Genomic DNA, 25,014 nt, shown 5'->3' with positions numbered 1-25,014 from the left:
TGTAAGCCACGAGCAGGTGATTGATGGAATGTTTGTAGACATTCTTCGCTGTCTAGTGGCAGGAAAAGAATTCTAAGTATGTGCACTAAGCGGGGAAAACAGCCCTGCATCCTGGGCAGAAAGCGGCCGCACTGCACACCTGCCCTGCTCACTGTAGGGCTGCAGTGAGGTCCCTCCCCTGGCAGCTCACTGGGGGCTCTGATGGTCTCTCCTCTGCTCCACAGATAACTGTATCCAGAGGACCCCGAGGCCGTCCATGGAGAATGTGCACCACAACCCTCCCACCATTGAACTGTTGCACCGCTCTAGGTCACCCATCACCACCAATCACCGGCCGTCTCCTGACCCAGAGCAGCGGCCCCTCCGGTCCCCCCTGGACAACATGATCCGGCGCCTCTCCCCAGCCGAGAGGGTACAGGGACCAAGGCTCCACCAGGAAAACAACCACCAGGAGTCCTACCCCCTGTCGGTGTCTCCCATAGAGAATAATCACTGCCCACCGTCCTCCGAGTCCCACCAGAAGCCATCCAGCCCCCGGCAGGAGAGCACACGCGTGATCCAGCTGATGCCCAGCCCCATCATGCACCCTCTGATCTTGAACCCCCGGCACTCCGTGGATTTCAAACAGTCCAGGCTCTCCGAGGACGGGCTGCACCGGGAAGGGAAGCCCATCAACCTGTCTCATCGGGAAGACCTGTACATGAACCACATCATGGTCTCCGTCTCCCCGCCTGAGGAGCACGCCATGCCCATTGGGAGGATAGCAGGTAAGTGGGTGCTCCCCTCTGCCGCCACTTCAGCTTCAGGGCAGGCCTAACAAAGCCCTACTCTCTCCTGAGAACTTTGCCACCAGCCTCACACCATCCCCAATTAGGTGCTCTCAGAGGCTCTGAGGGACTTCTGTCTGGATGAGGCGAAATCCCTAATGGGCTAGTTAATGAGCTGCTGGGGCGAAGTGGTTAATGAGCCTCAGAAATGTTAAGGAACGAATGTCCTACATCCCGCTTATAAGGAGAGTCACATCAGAGTCATGGCTAAGCGAAAACACTTAGAATAAAAGGTTTATGAGCATGTTAATGGCCCTGTCCTGAAGTTTCCAGCCGCTAATTAATAACCAGACACAGCATAAAGAGCCTTTGTCTCAGGCGCAGGCCTGTAATTCCACCCTGTGGGCAGTAGCTCAGCGCAGCCCTCGCTTGGGAGGGGACAGGAGAGAAAAACAGGAGGGTGGTGTTGGAAGCAGGTGTTGTTGGGTCATGGGGATGGAGGAAACCACTCTTGAATTCTTTTATGATGACAAGCCCAGGTTTGTTTCCTGAGGCAAGAAACCATAGACATCTACACATTGCATTTGTCTTTCCGTTGTTTAAGTGAAGTCAGTCCCCAGAAGCTTAATCCTCCAACCGCTTGGCAAGATTCGCTCTTTGCCTAGATCGTCGCTCTGTTCCTGAGACATTTGTTGAGCACTGACTATGCGCAGATAAACACATGAGGAAGCAGGGGACGCAGAGCTGACTTGACACAATTATTTCTTCAAGGAATTTAAAATGCACTAGGAGAGACAGATGGGAAAACCACTAACTAAGATATAAGGCAGAGCGAAGTAAGTCCTATGTCCCATTCATTCGGTGCACAAGCATTTATTCACTTATTTATTACTCACTCACTGTGTGCTGGGATAATTAAGTGCTATGGAAGCAAAGCAAAGGGAAGGCACATTTTGACTGTAGGAATTGCGGAAAGCTTAGCAGGGAGGTAGCTCGATGCTGAAGGTGATTTGTGTTCACTGGTGGGAGGAATGCATGGAAGAAGGAGGGGAGGGGTCCGGCCTGTTCAGGGAAAGGTGAGAAATGCCTCCTCTTCTTCCTCCTCCTCCTCCTCCTCCCCCTCCTCCTCATCCTCCTCCTCCTCTTCCTCCTCCTCCATGAGCTGATGCCCCAGGATAAAGTGCCAGCTGCACTCCAGGGTGCAGCAGTGCTCCTGACACCTCAACAGCCTGGGGTCCAATAGGCTCCTTACTTTACTCACCTCCGCCTCCACTCATTGTTCCTTCTTTAAGTTGTTTCCAAATTTTTCTCTGGCCCCAAATGCACCTCCAATGTTGTCTCAATTTTATTGTTACAAATAATTTACATCAGGAGTGTTGAATCAAGAAAATAAGATGGCAAAGAAATGTGTTTTAAAAACTATGAAAAATGAAATGATCTATGTCTGGGATTTGATTCAAACATCCCGCAGAGTCGGGCACGAGGAATGGATGGAGTCTACCTAAAATAAGGTCAGCCCTGAGCCAATGGCCATGTGGCCAGGTGATGGATGCCTGCGGGGCGGGGGGGGGGGGGGGGGGGGCGGCGGAGAATTACTGTTCTCTCTACCTGTGTGTATATATAAGTATTATTTTAATAATAGAAAGAAAAAAGAAACTGAAAAGAAGAGCAGGGAAAAAGAAGCAGAGCTTAGATAAAGCCTGAGAATTTCCCAGTTGGAGAAAGAGGATGGGTCAGCACAGTACCATGAGTAATATACATGACCCGCCTCGTGCTGTCCAGCAAGACCCTCTTGCGTTGTTTCTCGCATGGTCTGCACAGCAGCATTGGACGTTTTGCAGATACTCCCTACTTGTTTATAATTCTCAGGACAGCTCTTTGAGGTAGCTTAGCACCGCTGTATCTGTTTTATGTGGGTCATTTATAGGGGAAACCACAGAGGAAACTGAACCCCAGAGAAGCAGAGGTCAAATAGGGGCTGGGTGGCTGCAGGATGCTGTGCGTAGTGCTGCCCGCCGGGGCCTGCCTTCTTCTGAAATCGGTTTTGTCCGCCTCCTCAGTGACGCTGTCCTTAAGTCTGTACCTAAAGAAAGTTAAGGTTTTTAGCGTATGGAGTTATATTTCCCTTGTTTAGTAGTTTGTAAATTTTAAAATATTAGTCCCTTAAAAATTGTGCTACTTTTTAAATTCTTGTTCCCAAACTTCAGAATTGTTGGCCAAAGGATGTAGTCTCATCAGGACGATGTCCATTGAATATTGTACCAACCAAGCGATGAACCTGAGTGCCTATGGATGCCCCCTCTCCCTTAAGAACACACGGAAAAGGGGAATCTGTGCTTTTCTTGGTGACTCTAGGAAATCACAATATTCATGTTAAATAATCTAGGCCCAGATCCTTTGGAGAAGTGCAAGAACTCATGCAGTATGATAGAATCCCCTAAAATTCTTTATTATGAATGCTCTAATGGTATATTCAACAGTTTAAACATCTCCAGATTTGGTGATATTAACTAATATCACCAAATCCAGGAATAGTTCACTTAACTAAAAGGCACTGTTTTTCTCAAGGGTGAATGAGTGGATTGAAAAGTCTGCAGTGTAACTCCAACTCTAGAAGTCTATGATCTCATACTTAGTCTTGATCCTGTAACCCTCAGCACAATGCTAGGCTCCTTTGTGTTGTTCGGGAGATCCCCGCCTCTCCAGACCCTCTGATGTCCTTTTGGATTACTCCGATCCTTGTAAAATTGATTCTGTTTATTGAAGGTCAAACTCATTGGGTGATTTCTATGTACAGTGTAAAGTTCTGTCATTACTAAACAGCCATAATAATCTTTCCGGTCCCTATAAAGCAACTGTTAAATGAGAAAACTTAGTTCCTTTAGCTTTTTGAATGAGCACAGAGCAGAAAGAAATGAAGGTGACACGAAGGTGCTGTTGAATGTCACTCTGATGAATAACATAGCTGCAGGGTATGGGTAGAAACAACTTAAGAATGTTGGTTAAGTAGTAAAGTTGAATTCTTATCCACTCAGATGTAATTTTCTCAGGTACTCTAGGATTTATGCATTTGGACACCTGCATTTAAGGCACTTTTACTGCACTCAGGGGGGTGGGTGTTTAAGGAGGTGTAGACCAAGCTGTAAGTGCAATACTGTCATTGGTATCGGCAAAGGACTCCTATTAAGTACCACAGGAGGTTGGAGCAGGCATATCAGGGAAGGCTTCGTGAAGGGGGTGGCTTTTAGCTGGGCTTAGATGAATACTTCGAATGTGAACAAGTGGAGATTAGAGAAAAAGCGGTCATTCTAGATGACAAAAACTCCAAACAAGATAAGTACCCTTATATATATTTTTTTTACTTCAGGTAAAAATGTAAATTCAAGAATCCAAGTCCATTAAAAATCCATCATACTTCATCAATTCTTTATTTTTTCACTGTTTATTATTGAGATGCACCATACAATTAAGAGATTACATGCAAAATTATGACAGGTTACCTAGGTATTTTTCTTGTGGCAAAACTAAAATGATCAATAAAGGAAATGCAGGAGGTAGTTGACAATTTAAATACAAGCCGCAAATTAGATCTATTTAAATCTCACATGAAGCTGATTTTTAAAGATGTTGTTTATTATTCAAAGGATACGATGAACTATTATTGAGTTTAACAAGTTGGAATGGCTGGTGTTTCTGGGAGAGAGTTCACACAGGCCAGAGTGAGGCGAGGTCCTGGGTTCTAGTTTTTATTGACTAGCTAATGGTGCCTAACAACCAGCAAGTTGCTTCTTTTTTGCTTGTTTTCTATGCATTACCCTTAGGAAGGAATTGCTGGGTGGGGCGGGAGCAGAAGTCAGCATCTGCCAGCCTTCTAACATTTCTCTCAGCCCATAGACGTCTTACTGGTCTGTGTCTCACCGACGTGTTTTGTAAGCAAAGAGTTTGCTGGCAGAGAGCTCCGCAGTTGACAGGGTGTAGCTCTGGTGATGCCCTGAGTCACGCTTTCAGTGTATATGGACATCGCTCTTAGAACCCGATGATTTCAAAGCTAGAAGGTTCCTTTACAGATGAAGAAACGGAGATTCCCACACCCATCCAGAGTCCAGCCTCGAGCTTCCATCTAGCATCCTTTCCAACACACGAGTCTCCTGACCTGGGCCTCCAGAGCAGGGGTTGGGAACTCTGCCCTGAAGGCCAAATCAGCTGCCGCCTGTTTCTGTAAATTGAGTTTTATTGGCACACAGCCACTCCCAGTCACTTAGGACTATCTGTGGCAGCGCTGTGCGCTATGCACTGCAAGGCAGAGTTGAGTAGCTGCAGCAGAGATGGTGTAGCCAGCAAAGCCTAAGCTACTTATCATTGGCTTTCACAGCAAGCATTTGCTGCCCCCAGCCTCGCTTACTTGTCTGGTCATTGCGCTTGGAATCATGGGCGTAAGGTAGCATGCAGAAGTAGCAAACACGGTCCCTCCTCCAAGGAATTACTTGTGCTTTAGAGAATGAGGCGTGCCTAAGACATGTGCGAGCAGCAATCACAATGAAGTAAGAAAGGAGACAAGGTCTAGGCTGCAGGCGGTTTGCAGACCAGCCTGGAATGGTTACAGTAACATCATCAACATAAATACAGCTGAATAAAAGAAATTATTTCGTCCTGGCCAGTGTGGATCGATGGTTAGAGTGTTGGCCTGTGCACCGAAGGGTCACAGATTCAATTCCTGGTCAAAGGCAAGTGCCTGGGTTGTGGGTTTGCTCCCCAGCCCCAGCGGGTGCGTGCAGGGGGCAACCAATCAATGTGTCTCTGCCACATCAATGTTTCTCCCTCTCTCTCTCTCACTCTCTCTCTCTCTCTCTCTCACTCTCTCTCCCTCTCCCTTCCTCCCTCCCTCCTCCCCACCCCACCCCCACTCTCTTTCAATGGAAAACATATCCTCGGTGATGATTAACAAAACCAAGTATTTCTTTGCATACTTGAATTGTATAGTTAAGTCATTCGTTCATTTATTCCAAAATCATCACGTTTCTCTGTGTCCACCTAGAAAACTTCATTGTTCAAAGTTTTCTAGGTGATGGATAGAGCGTCTCTAAACATTGCATCTTTCCCGGCCTAGGCAATACCCCTTTTACATTATGCCATCAACAAACTAAGCTACTGTTTTGTTTTTAACTGCAAACAGCTAAGTCTTAAAAGGAAAATTTTAAGTCATTTTGGCTTTCTCTTAAAGTTCTTCAATTGCATTAAAACCTGAGTGATCAGACTTCCTGTCGGCTTGTCCCTTCCCTGGCCTTAATCCAAAAATCTGCCAAGGAAGCAGGACTCATTGGCCAACTGCTCTAGAATCCGTCCATAGCCCTCATTTGCCACACAGAAGTGAGGACGTTGAAGGTCTGTATAGATCTGTTGTTCAGGGTCCATGACCATCCAAATGGAGACTATTTATTGTCTTGTGCTTATCTCACAGTTTTTGTTTAAGTCTCTCCATTGCTTTGCAAACATGAACTTTGTTTGGTTGGTGAGGATTTCATTGGTTGGTTGATCCTACAACAAACAGATAAGACATAGAATCCCTCCGCCCCCCAGGCCATGTTCTCTCCCTCCTCAACCTTCATATAACACATCATTGCAATCTTTCAGATCCTTTAAGGGGCTTTAAAAAATATATTGATTATCTCTCAAGCTTACATTTTTAATAGAAACAAAATTCCTATCAGGAAGGCAGAGTCTCCTGTATTGGTTATTTGTCACCAGGCTAGGACTGTACTTGCTTGATTTGGTTGTATTGACTGGATGTGTTTTATATGCACAGAAAGTCAATCCTGGACACCTCAAATCTTAAATCAGATGGAGGAAAATAAGCCTGAGACCCAGGGGAAGCTGTTGGAGGCTCATCCTCAGGGGCTTCAAGGGGAAGTCACTCCTCGCTCTTGCCTCTGGCTTCCTCCCCAGCAGTACTTAGGGCTGGCGAAACAATTTCAGATGAGGCTCATGGACTTTGCTTTTACAAATGAGCCTTGGGAGCAGCCTCGAAGGGGAAGAAAGGGCATCATAAAAGCGCAGTGTAGAGGGATTAGCATGGAAGTGATGGCAGGCTTTGCGGGAAGATGTGGGGTATGCAGGTGTGTGTATGCCTTTCCTCGCTCGCACGTGTAGATGTGTTTGGGGGAAAGAAACGATGGCCTGTGGTGCGTCTCCATGAGTCGGGGCTCAGAATTTCAGTCACAGCTGAAAGCACCGCGTCCCCCCACACTCCCGCAGGCAGAGTGCCCTCAGCAGACCCCTGCAGCCCAGACCCGAGGGCTCCTGGCCCAGGTCCTGATCCACAGCCAGCCTGGCGTGTGGCTGCAGTGTGGGCCTGTGCGACAGTGTGGATTCTAGAGTCAGCAGGATGGAACCCTAGTCCTGGCCTCCCAAGCAGAGGTGCTTAATGTCCCTGAGGCCTAGCTGCCTTTTCCATAATAAGAATACTAGAAGCCCAGCGTGCAAAATCGCGTGGCCCCGCCCACCCACGCTGGTCTTTGGTCTTAGAGCGTTAGGGCCACTGGGTTTTTATAATATAGAAGATGAATACCCACTTCTGGTACTTTAGAGTTCTAAGGAGGCAATAGGTCAGTGATGGCGAACCTATGACACGTGTGTCAGAGTTGACACACGAACTCACTTTTTTGGTTGATTTTTCTTTTTTAAATGGCATTTAAATATGTAAAATAAAAATAAAAAATATAAGTCTTTGTTTTACTATGGTTGCAAATATCAAAAAATTTCTATATGTGACACAGCACCAGAGTTAAGTAAGGGTTTTTCAAAATGATGACACGCCGAGCTCAAAAGGTTCACCATCACTGCAATAGGTACCTGTCTAGCACAAGTAGGTTCATCGCTAAGTGTTCGGGTCCCTCTGCTCCATGTCCTTTGCTCTACTCCAGGGCCGCCAAGAGCAAAGAGAGGGCAGAGGGTGCAGCCAGCACCACTGCCCCCCAGAGCTGGCGTGGGGCACTGACCTGTCTGGGGCGTTGGTTTTGCGTGAGGCTGTCCTCCTTCCAGACGCCTGGTTTCCTCATTTCCTTGGCGACTACCTCCTACTCTCCCTCTCACCTCCTCGGGGGCATTCCGCTGTCCCTGTTAGGAGGAGACTGATGAGAGCCCTGGGGCGGGGCGGGGGAGGGGGGGTCCTTCACCCCAGCAGGACTGTCCGGGGCGTGCTGGTCGCTCACACTCTGGCTGAGTCAGCACTTAATTTTCACTGGGATCAGAGCGCCCTGAAAGAGAAGGAGGCTTCAGAACGACATCGTAAAAGGATAAACAGTAGTGGCACAGTGGCTGCGTGGAAAATGATGAAGGGCTGGGGGAGACTGGAAATTCCAGTTTGGTTGAGGGTACGCCTTTCTGTAAGACAGCGTCCCTACCTCCCCTCAGTCCCTGGGTGGGAATCCCCGGCTGGGCGGTGCTCGCGTCCAGCTGTGGCTCCAGCTCAGCTGTAAGGCCTGAGCTGCAGACACCAGCATTTCCCACCTTCAGCAGCCAGAGGTGTGAAGGTCCTGCCAGGTCTGTAGCTGCGGTTCCTCTGCCCAGGAAGCCAGGAAGCATGGCTCTGTCTTCGGTGCCCGAGCTCCTCCCTCCCCCAGCTCGCCACTGCGCACATACGGTTCTGTTTTCCTAAGCCACAGCAAAGCGCAAGCAGTTATCCATTGCAAGCACACCTCTGCGCATCCACAGGGTTGTCTGCACTGGATTTATCAACTTTCTGCGTCTAGGTAATGGCTTAGCTAGAACAGAGGAGGCAGGGGACACTGAGCTGCAGGCCGCCCCTGCCTGTTGTAAGCTCTGTGTGTCTATAAGCAGGGTTTCTTGCGTTTGCCACTCTTGATATTTGGGCCAAATAACCCTTTGATCTGGGGCTTGTGCTGTGCATTATAAGATATTTAGTAGCACCCCTGACCTGTACCCAGTAGATGCTAGTAGCATTCTCCACCCCAGTGAGACAACCACAGTTGTCTCAAAACCTTGCCAAATACCCCATAGGGAACAAGAGTTTAGAAACTCTAGTTTCTTTTATAATGCAGAGTAGCAATTATTATTGTTCTGTTCTGTTTTGTTGGTCCTCACCTGAGGGCATTTTTTTCCATTGATTTTAGAGAGAGTGGCAGGGAGGAGGGAAGGGGGCCAGAGAGAAACATCGACGAGAGAAACACATTGATTGGTTGCCTCCTGCATGCGCCCCAACCAGGTCCAGGGATTGAACTTGCAACCCAGGTACATTCCCTTGACCAGGAATCGAACTGGCGACCCTCCAGTGCACAGGCTGATGCCATAGCCACTGAACACACTGGCCCAGGCAGCAGTTTTTTTGCATGTTGCTTACCTGTTTTGTTGCTGAATCTGAAATAAATGTATTATTTTTTTTCATAATAAATTTAAAGAAATTAAACAGGGACACTCAGCCTCTTCTTGTTGGAGATTATACCCACAGAACTCCCATTTTCCAGACCTTCATTTCAAATTCCTTTTAGGCAATGAAAACTACATAAAATTGCCCTCTTAGAAGCTTTCTCGAAATTCAAATTAACCACCATCATTAAACAATCCCCATTGTCAATAACTTGACGTCCCACTCAGGTTTTATAATATCAGCTTTGTCTAGCCTGGTTTCTTTTCGTTGGAAACCATGTTGGTTATGTGTGAACTGCCCATCTTTTTTACAGTCTCTGCTCAATGAACTGATACAGTGAGTTTCTGGTAAGACACAGACGTGGGAGTGAAAATATTCTTCCTCGCCACAGAAAGGGATTTTTTTTACCATGTCTTTTAGCTGCAGACACCCAGGGTACCTTGCGCATCAGGAAAGAGCGAGCACTCACCTCTTGCAATTAGAAAATGATTCTTCGTGATGACATCTTACTTGCGCTAAACACTTTCATAAACTTCCTCGGTTGGAAGAGACAGTCCAAATAATGGACAATTGTTTAACATATCCACATGCCTTGATGGAGAAGGCCCTTCCGTTTAGGAGAAATGCCCTTAAAATTAATGAATACCTTGTGATACAAGTTTTTTTTTTACATGCATGTTCAAGTGCTTTTATAACGGGATGAACTTTTGTTTATAGAGTTTGATGACTTTTATTACATTGTATTAAGCATTTCCTTGAGGATCAAAGAACATTGTATCTCAAAGAACACAGTGACGTTTACCAGAGGGAGGGGCTTGGCAGCGGGCAAAATGAATGAAGGAGTTGAAAAGGTACAAACTTCCAGTCACAAAACAAATAAGTCATGGGGATGTCACGTACAGCGTGGTGACTGTAGTCAGGAATACTGTAGTGCATATTTGATCGTTCTCAAGAGGGTAAATCTTAAAAGTTCTCGTCACAACAATAAAACCGTGTACCTTTGGTGACAGATGGTAACTAGACTTACTGTGGTGATCATCTCCCCACAAGTAAAAATGTCCAGTCATTATGTAGCGTTGTACCGCTGAAACTAATACTATACTGTGGCATATCTGTCATACCTCAGTTTAGAAAGAGAAAGAGAACATTGTGTCTGTGCTGACATGGACTGAAAAATTGCGGGGGCGGGGGGGGGGAGAAGGGGAGGCGGGCGGTGCGTGGTAACAGTCTCCAGAGGACCCAGGGAAATAAGAAGGATTTGCCTTTTATTTCATTGAAATCTTAAAAACTCATATGGCTTGAACTTCAATTGTAAAAAAAAAAAAAAAAAAAAAAAAATTAAAAAAAACTTGTGTGGGCCAGCAGTTATTTTTATCATCTGGCATAATTTTTAACTAAAGAAACAAAACAATCAATAGTGTTATAAAAGCCACTTGTACTCTGAGCTTGAAACAACTGCTTCATGCTACAAAATTCCTGTTGCTTCCTCCATTAGTGACTTGAGTAATTCAATATGTCTTGAATGTCAACATATTTTTATTACTCAGCTGAAGTTGGCTTTGCTGGATTAAATGCCATTTAAAATGATTAAGTAGCAGCTTGTTTGGGGTTATTTTTACATTTATGAAAGGGAAAAGCTTGCAAGATACACGCGGTTTTGAATCTTACAGGTGAAGTCTGTGCTCTGGTAAGCCCGCCCTTCATTTTTACCAACCAAAGAACAGATAACCTTCCAGATCTCTTCTTAGTAAGGGGTTTGCGTAAAGGCCACAGTTGGATGAAAAACCAGCATGGTATGCCAAGACCGGTTTGGCTCAGTGGGTAGAGCGTCGGCCTGCAGACTGAAAGGTCCCAGGTTCGATTCCGGTCAAGGGCATGTACCTTGGTTGCGGGCACATCCCCAGTGGGAGGTGTGCAGGAGGCAGCTGGTCGATGTTTCTCTCTCATCGATGTTTCTGACTCTCTATCTCCCTTCCTTCCTCTCTGTAAAAAATCAATAAAAATATATTTAAAAAAAAAAAAAAAAAGAAAGAAAAGAAAAACCAGCATGGTGCCCAGTCCTGGGCAAGCCCGTACTTGAAGAAGTGTCTGGTTCACATTTACTGTTTTATGAGAAAAAGGGGGTTACCAAGACAGTAAAGTGAAGCAACAGAAACCATACACGTGAACATCTTTGTGCAGAAGGGGATGAGAGGAGAACCAGCCACTTGAAGTCGTAGCTCCAGGAAGGCTGCGGCTGGGAGGGCTGCTGATGTACTGCTCACCTTCAGAAGGGCAGACGTTCTCCACATCCAACTACATAAGACAACCAGATAGTTTTTTTTTATTACACTAGAGGCCCGGTGCACGAATTCGTGCACAGGTGGGGTTCCTCAGCCTGGCCAGCGATTGGGGCCGTCTCGCCCAGGCCAGGGGGAGGGACCGTGGGAGGTTGGCAGGCCACAGGAGGTTGGCTGTGGGAATGCACTGACCACCAGGGTGCAGCTTCTTCGTTGAGCATCTGCCCCCTGGTGGTCAGTGCACATCATAGCGACTGGTCGTAATGGTTGCTTAGGCTTTTATATATATATATTTTATTCATATGAACACTCTAGAGAATTACATGCCAAATTCAGATGAATCTGAAAGTGTCATCAAGCTTCTTTGTGGTAAAAATGATTGTAACCTGTGGGAAACAGCAAAGTTATACACAACACCCCCCCGCCACACACACACACACACACACACACCACCACCACCACCTTGTTCCTCCTATTTACCTGCATTTTATGTGATAATATTTGGTTTTGTCAGATGTTTTCCAGTTGGAAGAGATGGTGGGAAACTAAAATGTATCTGCCATTGGATGGCAGGACAACAACTGGACCATTAAACCCAGCTCAGTTCTCTGTTTCCTATTTGCAGTAAAAATGTTGTAAGACAGGGAGGTGGCAGGGGAGGGGCAGCCCATACTGCTGCTTTGCCTGGAAACTAGAGTAGTCGTATTACTACAGCTGATTATTCTCAGTCTGCAATGGCAAGACACTGGCTTCTCTAAGTACTTATGACACTAGGATTCGTCCCCCTGCCCTGTTCCCCCTACCCCCCCCCCCCCCCGCCCTCTCAGCCCACCCTCCCGCAGTAAGAACACAGCTGTAGGTAGGGGTGGAGTTCGAAGAGGCTGGCCAATGGGATTCAGACTCCAGAAGCCTGGTCATCGGTTTAAGAACACCACTTGTCCTTTTCTAAAACACAATGAAATATATCACATTAACTTCTACATGCACGTAATTGGGAGAAAAAGAATACAGTAAGAGACACTAAAGATTTATGGTTTATTTTTTTTTAAATGCCAGCTACTTTTTTTTTATTTGAGAGAGAGAGAGAAACACATTGATGTAAGAGAGACACAAGAGAAACATCAATCAGTTGCCTCCATTGGTGTATGGTACGACATTCCAACCGAGCCACACCCGCCAGGGCAAGATTTATGATCATTTTAAGTTTCATGGTAATTCCTAGAAAAATTAAGCCTCCCAGAAAATGCCATATTTTATGCCAGTTCCTTCTGTTCAGAGAATTCGCTGGATTTCATAAAAGGTGCACTAAACAGAGTTAAACCTTGCTCTGGAAAGTCCTAAGTTTTTACAAACATATACCTGTTCACCAGCTTCTCTGAGGATAGAAGCCGCATTGGGCAGTGTGGCCCGGCACAGGCCTCCGAGTCACGTGGAACCTAGAATCCTGTGTCCCTCCGGAGCTGCGCCCCAGCTTCCTTGTCCATAAAATACCTTATCCGGTGTCGCAGGGGCCAAATGCAGCCCTGCCCACAGAGTACACAGCACAGCGCCTGCAAACAGCACCAAAAAATACCGTCGTTACTTCCATTACTTTCTCTTCACTCACATTATCACTCATCCGATAATCCTGTAAAGCAGCGATTTTCAACCGGTGTGTCACCAGAATGTTTTAGACAGGTAATACCTACCTGACTACTTACTCGGGGCACCGACCTCTTTTCCCTTAGATTGTCAAAATAAAAAATGACAACAGCCAACACAACAATAGCCGTCTAGTGTGAATGAATCAAAATTATACCTAGTTTTTTGTCAGACCTTCAAAAAATGCGTTTTTTTGGTGTGCCGCAGAATTTCAGTGACGGTGTATGTTGTGCCCTCGATGAAAAAGGTCGAAAATGACTCCTGCAGAGTAAGGACTCTTAGTCCCGTTTCGTAAATGAGGACACGAACCTCAGGGAGATTCAAGAAACTCGCCCAAGGGGACCTGACTCCATTCCCCTTGTAGGTACACTCCAGAGAAGGGTGTGTTTGTTTCTCTGGGAGGTGACGTGCTGGCTCTGAGACAGTCCAGGTCTAACCCAGACACTCCCTCCCAGGTCTCCCAGGCCGCGCCCAGCAGGAGGGAGTCAGCACATTGTAGTGCAGGGGCCTCGGATTTCAAGTCCCAGGACCTCGGGGTGAGAAGGTTAGAAATAACGTGTGAGAGTGGCAAGTACATACGGGGCATCCTGTGGCTCGTCAGTTACCACCAGTCATGCTGGCGAGGGTCTGGCACAGCTCCCGGTCCACAGGGAGCACCTGGAAGTTGGGTCTCTTATTCTCACCCGGAGGCCAATCCAACATGAGCTAGACCTAGAAAGTACCCGTCGGCCCCCACCCACCTGCTAGAGGGCAAACCACATCCCATGATGGCACAAACCCAGAGCGCACTAGCACAAAGCAAAGGCATCTTCTCTTTTTTTTTTAAAATATATTTTATTGGTTTTTTACAGAGAGGAAGGGAGAGGGATAGAGAGCTAGAAACATCGATGAGAGAGAAACATCAATCAGCTGCCTCCTGCACACTCCCTACTGGGGATGTGCCCACAACCAAGGTACATGCCCTTGACTGGAATCGAACCTGGGACCCTTCAGTCCGTAGGCCGATGCTCTATCCACTGAGTCAAACCGGTCAGGGCCGCATCTTCTCTTTGAATTTGCTAGAAGCCTAGCTCAGGGCCTGGCCTACACAAATTCACTTAATAAATCTTGGTTGCCCAACCCAGTGATGGAGCACCCATTGTAAAGTAGAGAAAGGGATTTTTTGTACAGGGTTTCTTTCTACCCTGCTTCCCTTATAACAAAGCAGTTTTAAAGACCTCCCAAGTATGCTATAGTGAGAATATCTGTACTCCTAAAAAAAATAAATAAAAAAGAAGCAGGCCAGTCACAGCTCCACGGTCACGGTCACTGAGTCCCATGGCGTTTTCTTTCCCCACAGCCTTTCACGCAGCAGGCTTCTTTTTCTGCCATTGCTTAGCCGACCCCAATCTTCTCGTCTTTATCCATTCAGGATCACCCTCCACCCCCAGGTCATCTTAGCACCACCACTGATCCACCCGCTCTCTCTGGAACATCGGGACTCGCCTCCTGCCTGCCCACTTTTCAGCACACTTTCAGGGCCAGTGCATTTGCAGTTCGAGCTGGTTCTCTCTCTCCTGTGGGCTCTGCTCAAAGTCAGGTCATGGGTCATGACGGTGGACAAGTCGCTTCCTCTCTCCCGGTCACTGTGCCCCCCTCTTGGGAGGAGGCAGTTGGAGTGGATGGTCTCAGGCCCGCACAGGTCAGAGGTCACCCTCCCCAACACCATCCCACGTGCCCCTCGGGGCCCAGGTCTCCCTATCAGACGGGAGGTTAGGCCATCCATCCAAAGTAGGCAGAGCAGTTACTCACTCGACTGTTTTCTGATTTGCGTTCTTGGTCTCGACAAGAAACCTTTTCAACAGCATTTTCTTGCCCTTTTCCTCGGCAGACTGTAGACTGCTTTGGGATTACGTCTATCAGTTGCTTTCTGACAGCCGGTACGAAAACTTCATCCGATGGGAGGACAAAGAATCCAAAATATTCCGGATAGTGGATCCCAACGGACTGGCTCGACTGTGGGGAAACCATAAGGTAAAAGGACACCAGCTATCTGCTCCGTCAACTGGTGCCAAAACACAGCCTTTCTGCCGGGGTCGGAGGGTAATCGTCTGTCTGCTGCTTCCTAAGTCTGCCCGTAATCATTTCGTTTCTTCCTTACTGGGCCAACAATTAGACAGTGGCAAAGGGAAGGAGATCATTAAAGATGCCCCTTTCCGGTGTGGCTCAGGCCAGGTGCCAGCGAGCTCTGCATATCCTGGCCTCCGGGCTGAGGGCTGAGCAGCCCTCACCGCCCCCTTGACCTGGCCCTGTTACCTGTGTCACTAGGAACTGGTAACGGGGAAGCGCGTGGGGCTCTGACGCACAAGGGAGCCTTCTGAAGCGTGGCTTCTGTTCCGCTCAGTCGGAAACTCCCATGTTCCCGAAAGCCCCTTTCCCGCGGAAAATACTGACATTCTGACTCTAAAACATCCCCCTTTCAAAGCACACAGGGCAAGAAGTAGGCTTGCCCCACGAGTGCCCACACTAGGAAGAGGGCGGGGAATCTAAAAGATAAAGCCTTTCAGGGTTAGGAAACCTGTCCAAGGGCGCAGATGTAATAAGTAAAACTGCCCAAATGCACATCCGTGAATGAGGGATGAAGGAACTGTGGTCTGTACCTGCAAGAGAAAAGGAGGAAGTTCTTCCGTACGCACCCACACGGACAGACCTTGAGGACATTATGCGAAGTGTAGTGAGCAAGACAGAGAAGGACAAATACTGGCTGATTCCACTTCTATGAAGTACCTAAAATAAGCAAATTTATTGAATCAAAGAATGGAATGGTGTTGCCAGGGGTTGGGGGAGGGGAAACTGAGGAGTCACTAGTCAATGGGCATGAAGTTTTCTTTAAGTAAAATGAGTAAGTTCCAGGGGTCTGCTGTACAACATGTTAACACCAGTGCATTATGCACTAAAAATTTGTTAAAAGGGTAGATCTCATGTTAAACGTTCTTACCACAACAAAATAAAATAGAGCAAAGAGCACACCTACCCCCAACCCCCAACCCCCAACCCCCCCCCCAAAAAAGAAAAAAAAAACTAAATAACTAAATCTGTATTCCTACTTTTAAAAAAATCAAGTAACCAAGGTCCGGGGCTGACCACAGACAAGTGGGTGGCATAGTGGCACAGTGCCAGCTCAGCCAAGTGAGAGAGGACAAGGGGCCTGCAGCCGAGCAAGCTCTGCCCTAGCCGCAGCCTTGGAGGACCCGTGCCGGCCATGACCGCACGCGGCAGGGCCCACTCCGCTGCCAGACACTTCATGCGGGAGTCCTGGGAAAAATCCCTCTGCACCTCCCACATGGTGCCGCAGCCCCAGCCCCAGCGCTGGGAACCTCTGTGTTCTTGCTTCCACAACAGGAATTTAAGCAACAAAATATCTCTTCCTTAAAATGACAAACCAGAAACACAGTTTGAGAAAAGTCACTGCAACAAAAAAGAGAAAAGCACTCCTTTGTGGGTCAGAAGGTGAAGGATGGCCCACAGATAGTGGGAACCTGCAGGAAATTCCTGGGGCACAGCAGAGCACAGTCTTGGGAAAGGAAGTGAGGGAGGCTGCTGAGGGATATGCCCTGTTAGCCGGAGCTCCCTCCCCCTCGGGGACTTTTGACAAAGGGTGATTCACTGGGAGAAGTCTTGGCGGCCGAGGGGTGGGGACTAATGGGCCTGGGTGGCCGCAGATGAGCAGGTACCTTCCCAAACTTCGGGGCCACGGGAGCCGCTGAGGAACTTTTGTTTTAACAGCTCCCCCAGCGCCTTTTCTGAGGTTCATTTCATTGTGTCTTTGTGCTTTTTTTTCTCTTCCTCCTTTGAACAAACAGAACAGAACAAACATGACCTATGAGAAAATGTCCAGAGCCCTGCGCCACTACTACAAACTAAACATCATCAGGAAGGAGCCGGGACAAAGGCTTTTGTTCAGGTAGCACTTCCTTTTTCTCCTTTCCTTCTTGGGGGAGGATATTGTTTTCTTTAAATAAGAGGGAGGAGGGAGCCTGTTAAGATCTCTACCTGCCTATCCGATACTCAAAGCCACCAGAGCTATGAATTGGATACCAGGTGCTGGTTTGTTAGAATTTAAGAAAAAAAATCATTTTTTTAAAATTTATGTCTGTCCTATAGTAAAACCAAAACTAAGTAAACACAGTCTGACTCCCCTGTAAAACAATGCAATGCTCAGATAGTATTACCTGCCATTAGCATCCAGTGCAGGTAAGGGAGCAGCCAGAGTGACACTGTCAATGGCAACGCCAGGGCTTGAACCTGGACTTGAAAATATCAGAATGTATCACATGAAACTCAAAGGGACTGTTCATTTATGAAAATTTTGTTTCAGGTGTGTGTGTGTTACAATATATTTGTTATAATGCACTGAAAGCTGTTGCTCTAGACATTCCTCTTCCCAGAATTCCTCACACTGAGTTCCAACCATTGAAACTACCACATAGATTGTGATTCCAAGTACAATGTAAGAAGAGAGAAAGAATTAGAAGAGGAAGGAGAAGGGACCTAAAGGACCAGTCAGGAGAAGTAGAACGCTGGTGTTCATGGGTGGTAATGGCCATGGGGAGACCAAGGGAAAGTTGGGAGAGAGTGGGATCAACAAGCAAGCTGAGGCCATGAGTTTTGGCAGGTGGGACAGAAACAACTTCTAGATGGGACTCGAGACGTGCGTTTGGAGTTGTTTCTGTGCAGATAGAAAATGACACTGTCTGTGTGCAGGTGAGCTCACTGGAAAGAGTGGAGAACCTGGGCTTTAGTGTTGGGAAGGGGCAGTTAAAACAGTTGAGATCTTAAAAACAATGGAAAAGGCCGCTCAAGAGACGGACCCCGAAGGAACTGAAGTAAAAAAGAGCCCTCCTTTTGCTGGCTGTGCTGCTGCTTCCCTTCATTCTTTCCACACCTAGTTTGTGGCTATATTCTTCCCACGCTACGTGCCTTTTTCCTGAATGAGTTGATCCCGACACATAGCTTGAATTATCACCTTAGTGGTTAGACTCTTAAATCTTTGTACCCAGCTTTGAAACCTTCCTGAAGTTTCAAATCTGCATTTCCAAAGGCTTCTTATAGGACTCGTCCATTTAATGTAACGTTAGTATCTTGGACATGCAACATTCAAGACAGACTTTCACATGCTAGAAATCCACCCCCCCCCCCCCCCCCACCTTTGCTTCTCATCACCGGCATCACCATTGTGTCAAGCAGCCAGCCTTGACACCGCTGTTACCATGACTCTCCTATGCCCGAGCCAGTGTTTGTGCTGAATTGTCCACTGGCTCCTTTCTGTGCTGCAGGCACCGCATGTCCCACGGTTTCTTACGAGCAGGTTCCAGGTTGGAGTTTATCAAATGACAAGCACTTTCTTGAGATGTGGAAGATTCGAGAAAGGCAACAGCCTTATTATTGCTTCCCGAGCAATGGAGACTGATATCTAGACTTCACATTCACCCCCAGATTAATTCGACATTCTCTGTCCATCTCTGGTCCACTGCCCTGCCTCCCAAGTTCATTGTATACACAAATGCAATTCCCTGTATCAGAAACATATACCCCTTTGAGTTTTGCTTTTTAACATATATACCCTCTAGGTCCACCTCCAGTTGGCTGCCTTTACGAGGCCTTCTTCAACTGCTTAAACACACAGATATCTTATTCTGTCATTTCTTGGCCCTAAACCACTTCGTGATCTGCATTTTTGTTGTTTGTTAACCCTCATCCGAGGATATTTTTCCATTGATTTTTAGAGAAAGTGGAAGGGAGAGGGAGAGACAGAGAGAAACATCCATGTGAGAGAGACACATCGATTGGTTGCGTCCTGCACACCCCCTGACCAGGGCCAGGGAACCTGCAACCAAGGTATGTGCCCTTGACCGGAATCAAACCCAGGACCCTTCAGTCCGTGGGCCAATGCTCTATCCATTGAGCCAAACCGGCTAGGGCGTGGGCTGCATTTTTGATAGTGAAGTTCTTCTCCCCACAACTAGGTCATAGGCTCCTAGAAGGTAGAGGATTACATGTGGTGTAATTCTGTTGTACACCTTATGGAGGCTTTCAATAAATATTTCTTGACGAGCCTAGCTTGGAATATCAGAAGCTTAATATGGAAAAGCAGTCAAAGAAGAAAAGGGTCATTTGAAGGGCCACACGTCGCCTATCTGTGGGCATGGCCTGGAGGGCATCGTCAGTGACTTCAGGTGTTGAGGGGGAAGCGTTAGCGAGGGGAGGAAAGGTAGAAGACAGACTGCAGACGCTACAGATCCTGCTGCCTCCGTAATACGGGCAGGAAAGAAAAGCAGTGGTAGCCGGAAGGTTCCCAGGTTTCCCATAGTGATTTTCAACAAGATGTAAGGGGAAGAATCCTGCTATTAGCGGGGCAGATTAGTCACTTTTGAGAAAATGAGTGTTGCAAGCCAGACTTGCCACAAAACGAAGGCTTCTTGGAATGAAATCCAGGGTATGGTCAGGTGACGTATTACATTGTGGGTGCTTGGTACAAGATGTTTGGGAGAGGAGGGAGGAAGGCTTCCACATAGATGGGTTCCATTAGCAGCTCTTGGATGATGAGGCGAAGCTCAAAGCATGAGTAGGGCTCAGACAGTGAAAGGAGTAGAGAGGGTTCCAATAGAGGCCGAGCTAGAGGTTGGGAGGCTGCCATGAGCCATGACTATAGAAGGAAGAAGACTGGCCAGACAAGGATGGAGGATTTACAGTGGAAATCAAGAGTTTCCTGGGTGTGATGACAAAGGGCCCCAGTGGGCAGGCCGGAGACTGGGTCCCTGACTTGATAAGTGGTCATCGTAGGCTTTGGACCTGGAGGGATGAGAGAAAATGTGTGTGTGTGAAGACAGTTCATCTAGTGCAGGGCAGAGTAGATGGGAGGGGAAAGGCGTGCCAGCACACAGTGGGGCTGAGGAAAGGGCACTCCCACAGTAGGGCAGAGCGTTTGCATCTAGGCTGCCTTCCAGAACCATGAAATCGTGGTCGAAACGTCACTGAAGTTCTTTTGAAGGGAACCCCGTGAACAAGAAGATGAGGCTTGCAGTGTGCGCCTGGCTGCTAAGGAAGACAGGCTAAAGAGGATTCGTTGCTAAGATGTGTTCGTGTTAACATTGAAAAAGATTTTCTTTTTGCCTTTCTGATTTTCCAACCACCATTACTAACTGGTCCTATTATCAGAATTTTCCATTCAGCATTTAATTGTATCCTTTGAGTTAAAATCAAGTTTCAGATACTGTTCCCTGGACTCACAGTTGGGGATGGAAGTGGATCTACAGCTCTCGTGGGTCCTTGTAAAATGTAACTCTCTAAAAATAAGAAACACAGTTGAGTGAGCTGTACCAGCGTTCCCTCACAAGGTCACGTGGGATGCACTGCACAGCTCCAGTGGGCGCTCTCTGCCTGCCATCATCGTAGCGTCTTTTTAGAGTTATTTCACCATTTTTCAGGCAGTCAGGGTAAGGGGCGCCCTTTTCTAACTGACACTAAATTACCGTTAATAGCTGGCTTCGGTAGCTCTCCAGCTCTATGAGGTGATAGGGCCTTTCTCTTTAGTTTCAAGTTCAGGGTAAAAACAACTTTAGCAAAATACAATCTCTTAACTCCTCCATTTCCTCTCCCAAAGGTTTATGAAAACCCCAGATGAAATCATGAGTGGCCGGACAGACCGTCTGGAGCACCTCGAGTCCCAGGAGCTGGATGAACAAATATACCAAGAGGATGAATGCTGAAGGCACCAGCCCGTCTCAGCGGCCGCAGCCCAGGGCACCGCTGCCCCAGGACTGCTGGAGGCGGAGCAGGGGACTGCGGAGAGTAGGAGAGGACGAGGCCTGCAACGGGAGTGACACTTCCCTTGCATACCAGGAGGGACCCAGAGCACCTTAGACAAACCACCCAGCAAAGGCAGGGCTGGAATTCTGGCCGGCGGCACGAGCCCGGGACTCGCGTTCACGTTCCCCCCTCATTCGGAATCTGTCCATCTGCAATTCCTCACCCTCGCCCTTCCACCTGTTGTCAGTTTCACGGTGTTTTTGTTTTTATTTTTTTATGACCACGCAGTTTGACTCTCATCAGTCATCTAGGGGAAGACATGAGCTTGTTTTCCTATGGAAATATTATATCTATTATATATATATATATTTTGCAAATCTCACAAAGTGTGGCAAACCCAGCTCGTCAGGAAAGAGAAAACTTGCAAAAGAGTCCAGCTCCTCTTGCCCCCGCCACGTGGATCAGGTCTGTTCCTGTTGCGGTTGGATCTTGGGGGGCAGGGGGCAGGGAAAAGAGGATGCTGTTAAAAAAGATAAAGTGAAAAAGGAGAGGTCTCTTTCTCTCTCCTGCTCTTTCTCCTTCCCTGCCTTCTCCGCGCCCCCCCCCCCCCGCCCCCCGTGCCCCCCTGGAGTTCAGCCTCTTGGAGAGTCTGGGTAGCAGTTGGCATCTAACCAGAATCGGTGGCCTGGGTGCTTTGGGGCCAACGCCGCTAAGTCAGACCGACATCCCTGCACTTGGCCACCGTCCGAGGGAGCCCCAAACACCTGAGAGGCTGCTGTCCTCCAGGGAGACGGGTGTCCATTCTGCAGACAGACATGGCATGAGGGCCCCGCAGCTCAGGGTTCTACAGCCTCAGCCCAAGGTGGACGCTGCGGGTTATTTGGAAGCCCCGGCACCTGGGATCGCAGTGAAAACCCGCAAAGACCACACAGGCCCGAGGGTCCAGAAACGGAGTGAGAGCTCTGAGCTGGGACCTGTTATCCCCACGCAGGCCACGCAGGCCAGGCAGGCAGGAAGGGTGCCCATGCTCCATCACGTGGTCAGTTCCATGCCCTCACCTAACTTTTTTTTTTTTTTTTTTTTTGCAATTTCTAGGCTTTTTAAAAGTTTCCCGGTCCCCGTAGGGCACAGGGCATTGGAGAAGGGAGGACCTTGGAATGTGCAGTCTCGGTTGCTACCTGTGTCTGCCCAGCCTGGGCAGACAGCAAATCCCTCAGATACATGACCGTTTCCTTCTGTCCTTCTTGCATAGCTGTGCTGCAGAATGGACCCATCCGTGGCTCTTTTTCCCCTCAAAATAAGATCGATTGTATCTTGGAAAGTGAAGCTAGCGCCACCCCTTCGTACTTTTGATAACATTTTTAGAGAGCTGTTTAGATTTGCTTTCCTTTTCTAGCCGTCTCAGTTCCCTCTTCCAGTACAGGTTCAGAATCCAATATGAGGAGCACAGTGTGTTTTAATTCAAAAGACTGGACCTGCCTTACAAAGCACCCCCTCCTTCTTTCCCTCAGCTCCCCCAGGGTACGTAGGTGATCGTCAGCAGGGGTCCCAGGTGAGGCTGCCAGACCCCCGCCTCTTCTCCAGCCATTAGACACAATCCTTCCCCAGCCTCCTGACAAGGACCCCAGTGGGGGCGAAGAGCACAATAGGTTAAGGATGGTTTCAGGACCGTGGACTTGAGGAGCTGATCGGGCTCTTTGTTCTTGCTCTGTTCCTGCCTCATATCAGACCATATGTAGACACACGGAGGTGGCCAGCCACTGCCCCGTCACACACTCCCCCCACTCTAACTTCCAGAATAGCAGGCTTGTGATGAGGTCAGAGACCATCTGTGGGAGGCTAGAGGCTCCCCACGGGGAGGGTCTGGTCCGAATCGGTGTGGACGGGGCAGTGCCGCTGGGTCCCAGCAAGCCACAGATGTCTCTCAGGAGTGTGCAGCCGCACACCAGCCTCTGAGATGACTGAGGGAGATGAAGCCAGATACCTGGCGGGTTGTGAAAGCCACTGCGTTTGAGGGCTGGAGAAACGGGCTGGATTTTCAGTGGGGCCCTTTGTGTGATTATGAAATCAGACACCAGGGCATGATGCTCTTCCCTAAGATGAGGACATGTCAGTCCGTCCACCTGACCCAGGTAGTGCGACTCGGGCTACTTTCCAGTCCAAGAATCTCATGGATGAATTACGGAGGAAAATTCCCTTTGACCCCAAGGATTTCTCTGTATTTAAAGCAATATTCTCTATGAAAATGTAAGACAGGATGACACCTTCAGCCACTTAAAGAAGAAATAGAAGGTGCTAATTCCAGTATAGTCTTGATTTCCCATCCAGGTATTTATTACCAGTAATGATTTTCTATTGATTTATCTTAACATCAAAGACCTTCTCATTTGTTCTTTGAGAGAACACCTGGGCAGTGCTGACACCAGGGGTACAGCGCCCACACATGCAGACCCCAAAAGTTTCAGATTGAATGTAGCCAGCCTTCATGAAGCACCTGTGAGACCCGTGAGGGACTCAAAAGTGAATCGGGCACCATCCTGCCCTCCGAGAGCTTGCTTCCTACCTGCAGAATCCATCCAGCACGACATGTCCCACCTCAACACTACATACCAAGGGAGGTGAACATTCCACCTGGGACCAAGTTAAAAGCACATCTGTGATCTAAACAGTTGGTCTTTCCCTGAAGCCATCGTGGGAATTCTTGGCTTTTGAGATCAGAACTTGGGAAAGGAAAATGCGGAGGAAGATTACCTAGGGGGAGGGGAGCTTTCTCCAGCCGTGTCCGGAATAGGCACGCTCACTTGCATCTTGAAATTCTCTAGCATCTCCTCCCTGCACTTTGAGTTAGCCAGGTTGCCTCCTCTCCATCGGAAGGTAGCAGTGGCGAAGGGATGGACTGGTTGTGTGGAAGTAACATGATCTCTAAGATCTTTTTGTACCAAGGCAACATGGTCTGGCCTAAGGCAGCATCACCGATGGTCCAGATCATGGGGGAGGGGCGGTCTCACAGGAAAAGAGAAATAACAAACTTAGGATGTGCTGCTTTCAACAGTATCTTTGGAGCCTCTGATCCATTGCCTTCTGACACTGAGGATGTAGATTTAGCTGACACTTAAAGGCTATGGCAAGATTTACCTAAATGACTAAGTCGGCACCATTACCACCTTTCCCTGCCCAGGTTTCAACTTTGAAGACATTTTTGAAATATTAACTCCTTTTGCAGAGGGAAACCTGAGTGTTAGAGGGGTACTAGGACTTGCCCTAGGAGCAGACCGCATGCCAGGGACGGAGTTAGGTTTGGGCTCCAGCCCGGTCATACCCCCATTTGACCCATTCCCACCCAGGAAGCTGAAGATAAAAGGTCTGGGAAAATACACAAAGAACAAAGGGCGGTTTTCTTCGCCCAGGCATTCCATTCCATTCGGTGCTAGTTAGTTTTCACCTGCTCAGCCTGCTCCTCTCTGGGCAGAAGCCTGGAATGAAGGGAGTGACAAGAGGAAGCCAGCGCAGGGGAGGGAGGGGACCCAATGGTCCCTGCCTGTCTAAAACCCCCAAGACTAACCTGATACTCTTGGCCCCGTCTGCATCAACACTAACAGCTCCGAACTCCCGGGATCTTTCACACATGCCAAGTGAACATTCTTGAAGGTTCCTCTTTGTGACTGCAACCACCTGCAAACCCAAACGAATCTAGAATTTTCTTTTTTGTTTTCTCTTTTTGTTTGTTTAATTTCTAATCTCTTGTTGTTTATGAGGTGTGGGGTTTATAAGGGACAGAATCAAATGAATGTAACAAAAAGAAAAAAAAAATGCCTTTTCTCAGGGCCAGTGAGTTGCAAATAATTTTTAAAGAAAAGCCTATAATTGCATCATCTCAATAAATTTTTTATTTAAAAAAAAAAGGTCCCAAGTGTCTATTTTAATAAGATGAAATGGAGTCAGAGAGGCAAGGTGCTCCGATGAGGTAAATCCTGTCTCCGCTCAATTATGGTATAAAGTGCAGTCATGGTTTTTCACTGGCAGGAAGCCTCTGTCACAGGGCCGCCTGCAGGCGCTCTGCAGCCCTGAAAGGTCATGGCAGACCGTTTAGAGCTGAGCAGCTGGCCCAGGTGCAGAAATTTGCCAGGAGGAACCTCGGTCAGAGATGCTCGGGTCC

General features: G+C 47.8%; 1 protein-coding gene across 4 annotated transcripts in view; it reads left to right on the top strand.

Moving 5' to 3' along the window:
- ETV6 (ETS variant transcription factor 6) overlaps positions 1-24,760 on the top strand; it is a 232,759-nt gene extending 207,999 nt beyond the window's left edge. For all 4 annotated transcript variants that reach the window (XM_070410681.1, XM_070410678.1, XM_070410680.1 and 1 more), the window contains 4 exons: positions 225-767; positions 14,941-15,083; positions 16,913-17,013; positions 20,713-24,760. In XM_070410681.1, the coding sequence (XP_070266782.1) occupies positions 225-767; positions 14,941-15,083; positions 16,913-17,013; positions 20,713-20,818 (893 nt within the window). In that variant the 3' untranslated portion in view covers positions 20,819-24,760. The remainder of the gene's footprint in view (positions 1-224; positions 768-14,940; positions 15,084-16,912; positions 17,014-20,712) is intronic.
- The last annotated feature ends 254 nt before the right edge of the window (positions 24,761-25,014 follow it).

This window comes from Myotis yumanensis, unplaced genomic scaffold (assembly GCF_028538775.1).
Source record: "Myotis yumanensis isolate MYYU_CA2020_CCGP unplaced genomic scaffold, mMyoYum1.0.hap1 SCAF_3, whole genome shotgun sequence".
Lineage (NCBI taxonomy): Eukaryota > Metazoa > Chordata > Mammalia > Chiroptera > Vespertilionidae > Myotis > Myotis yumanensis.
This window is presented reverse-complemented; position numbering and strand designations above follow the sequence as displayed.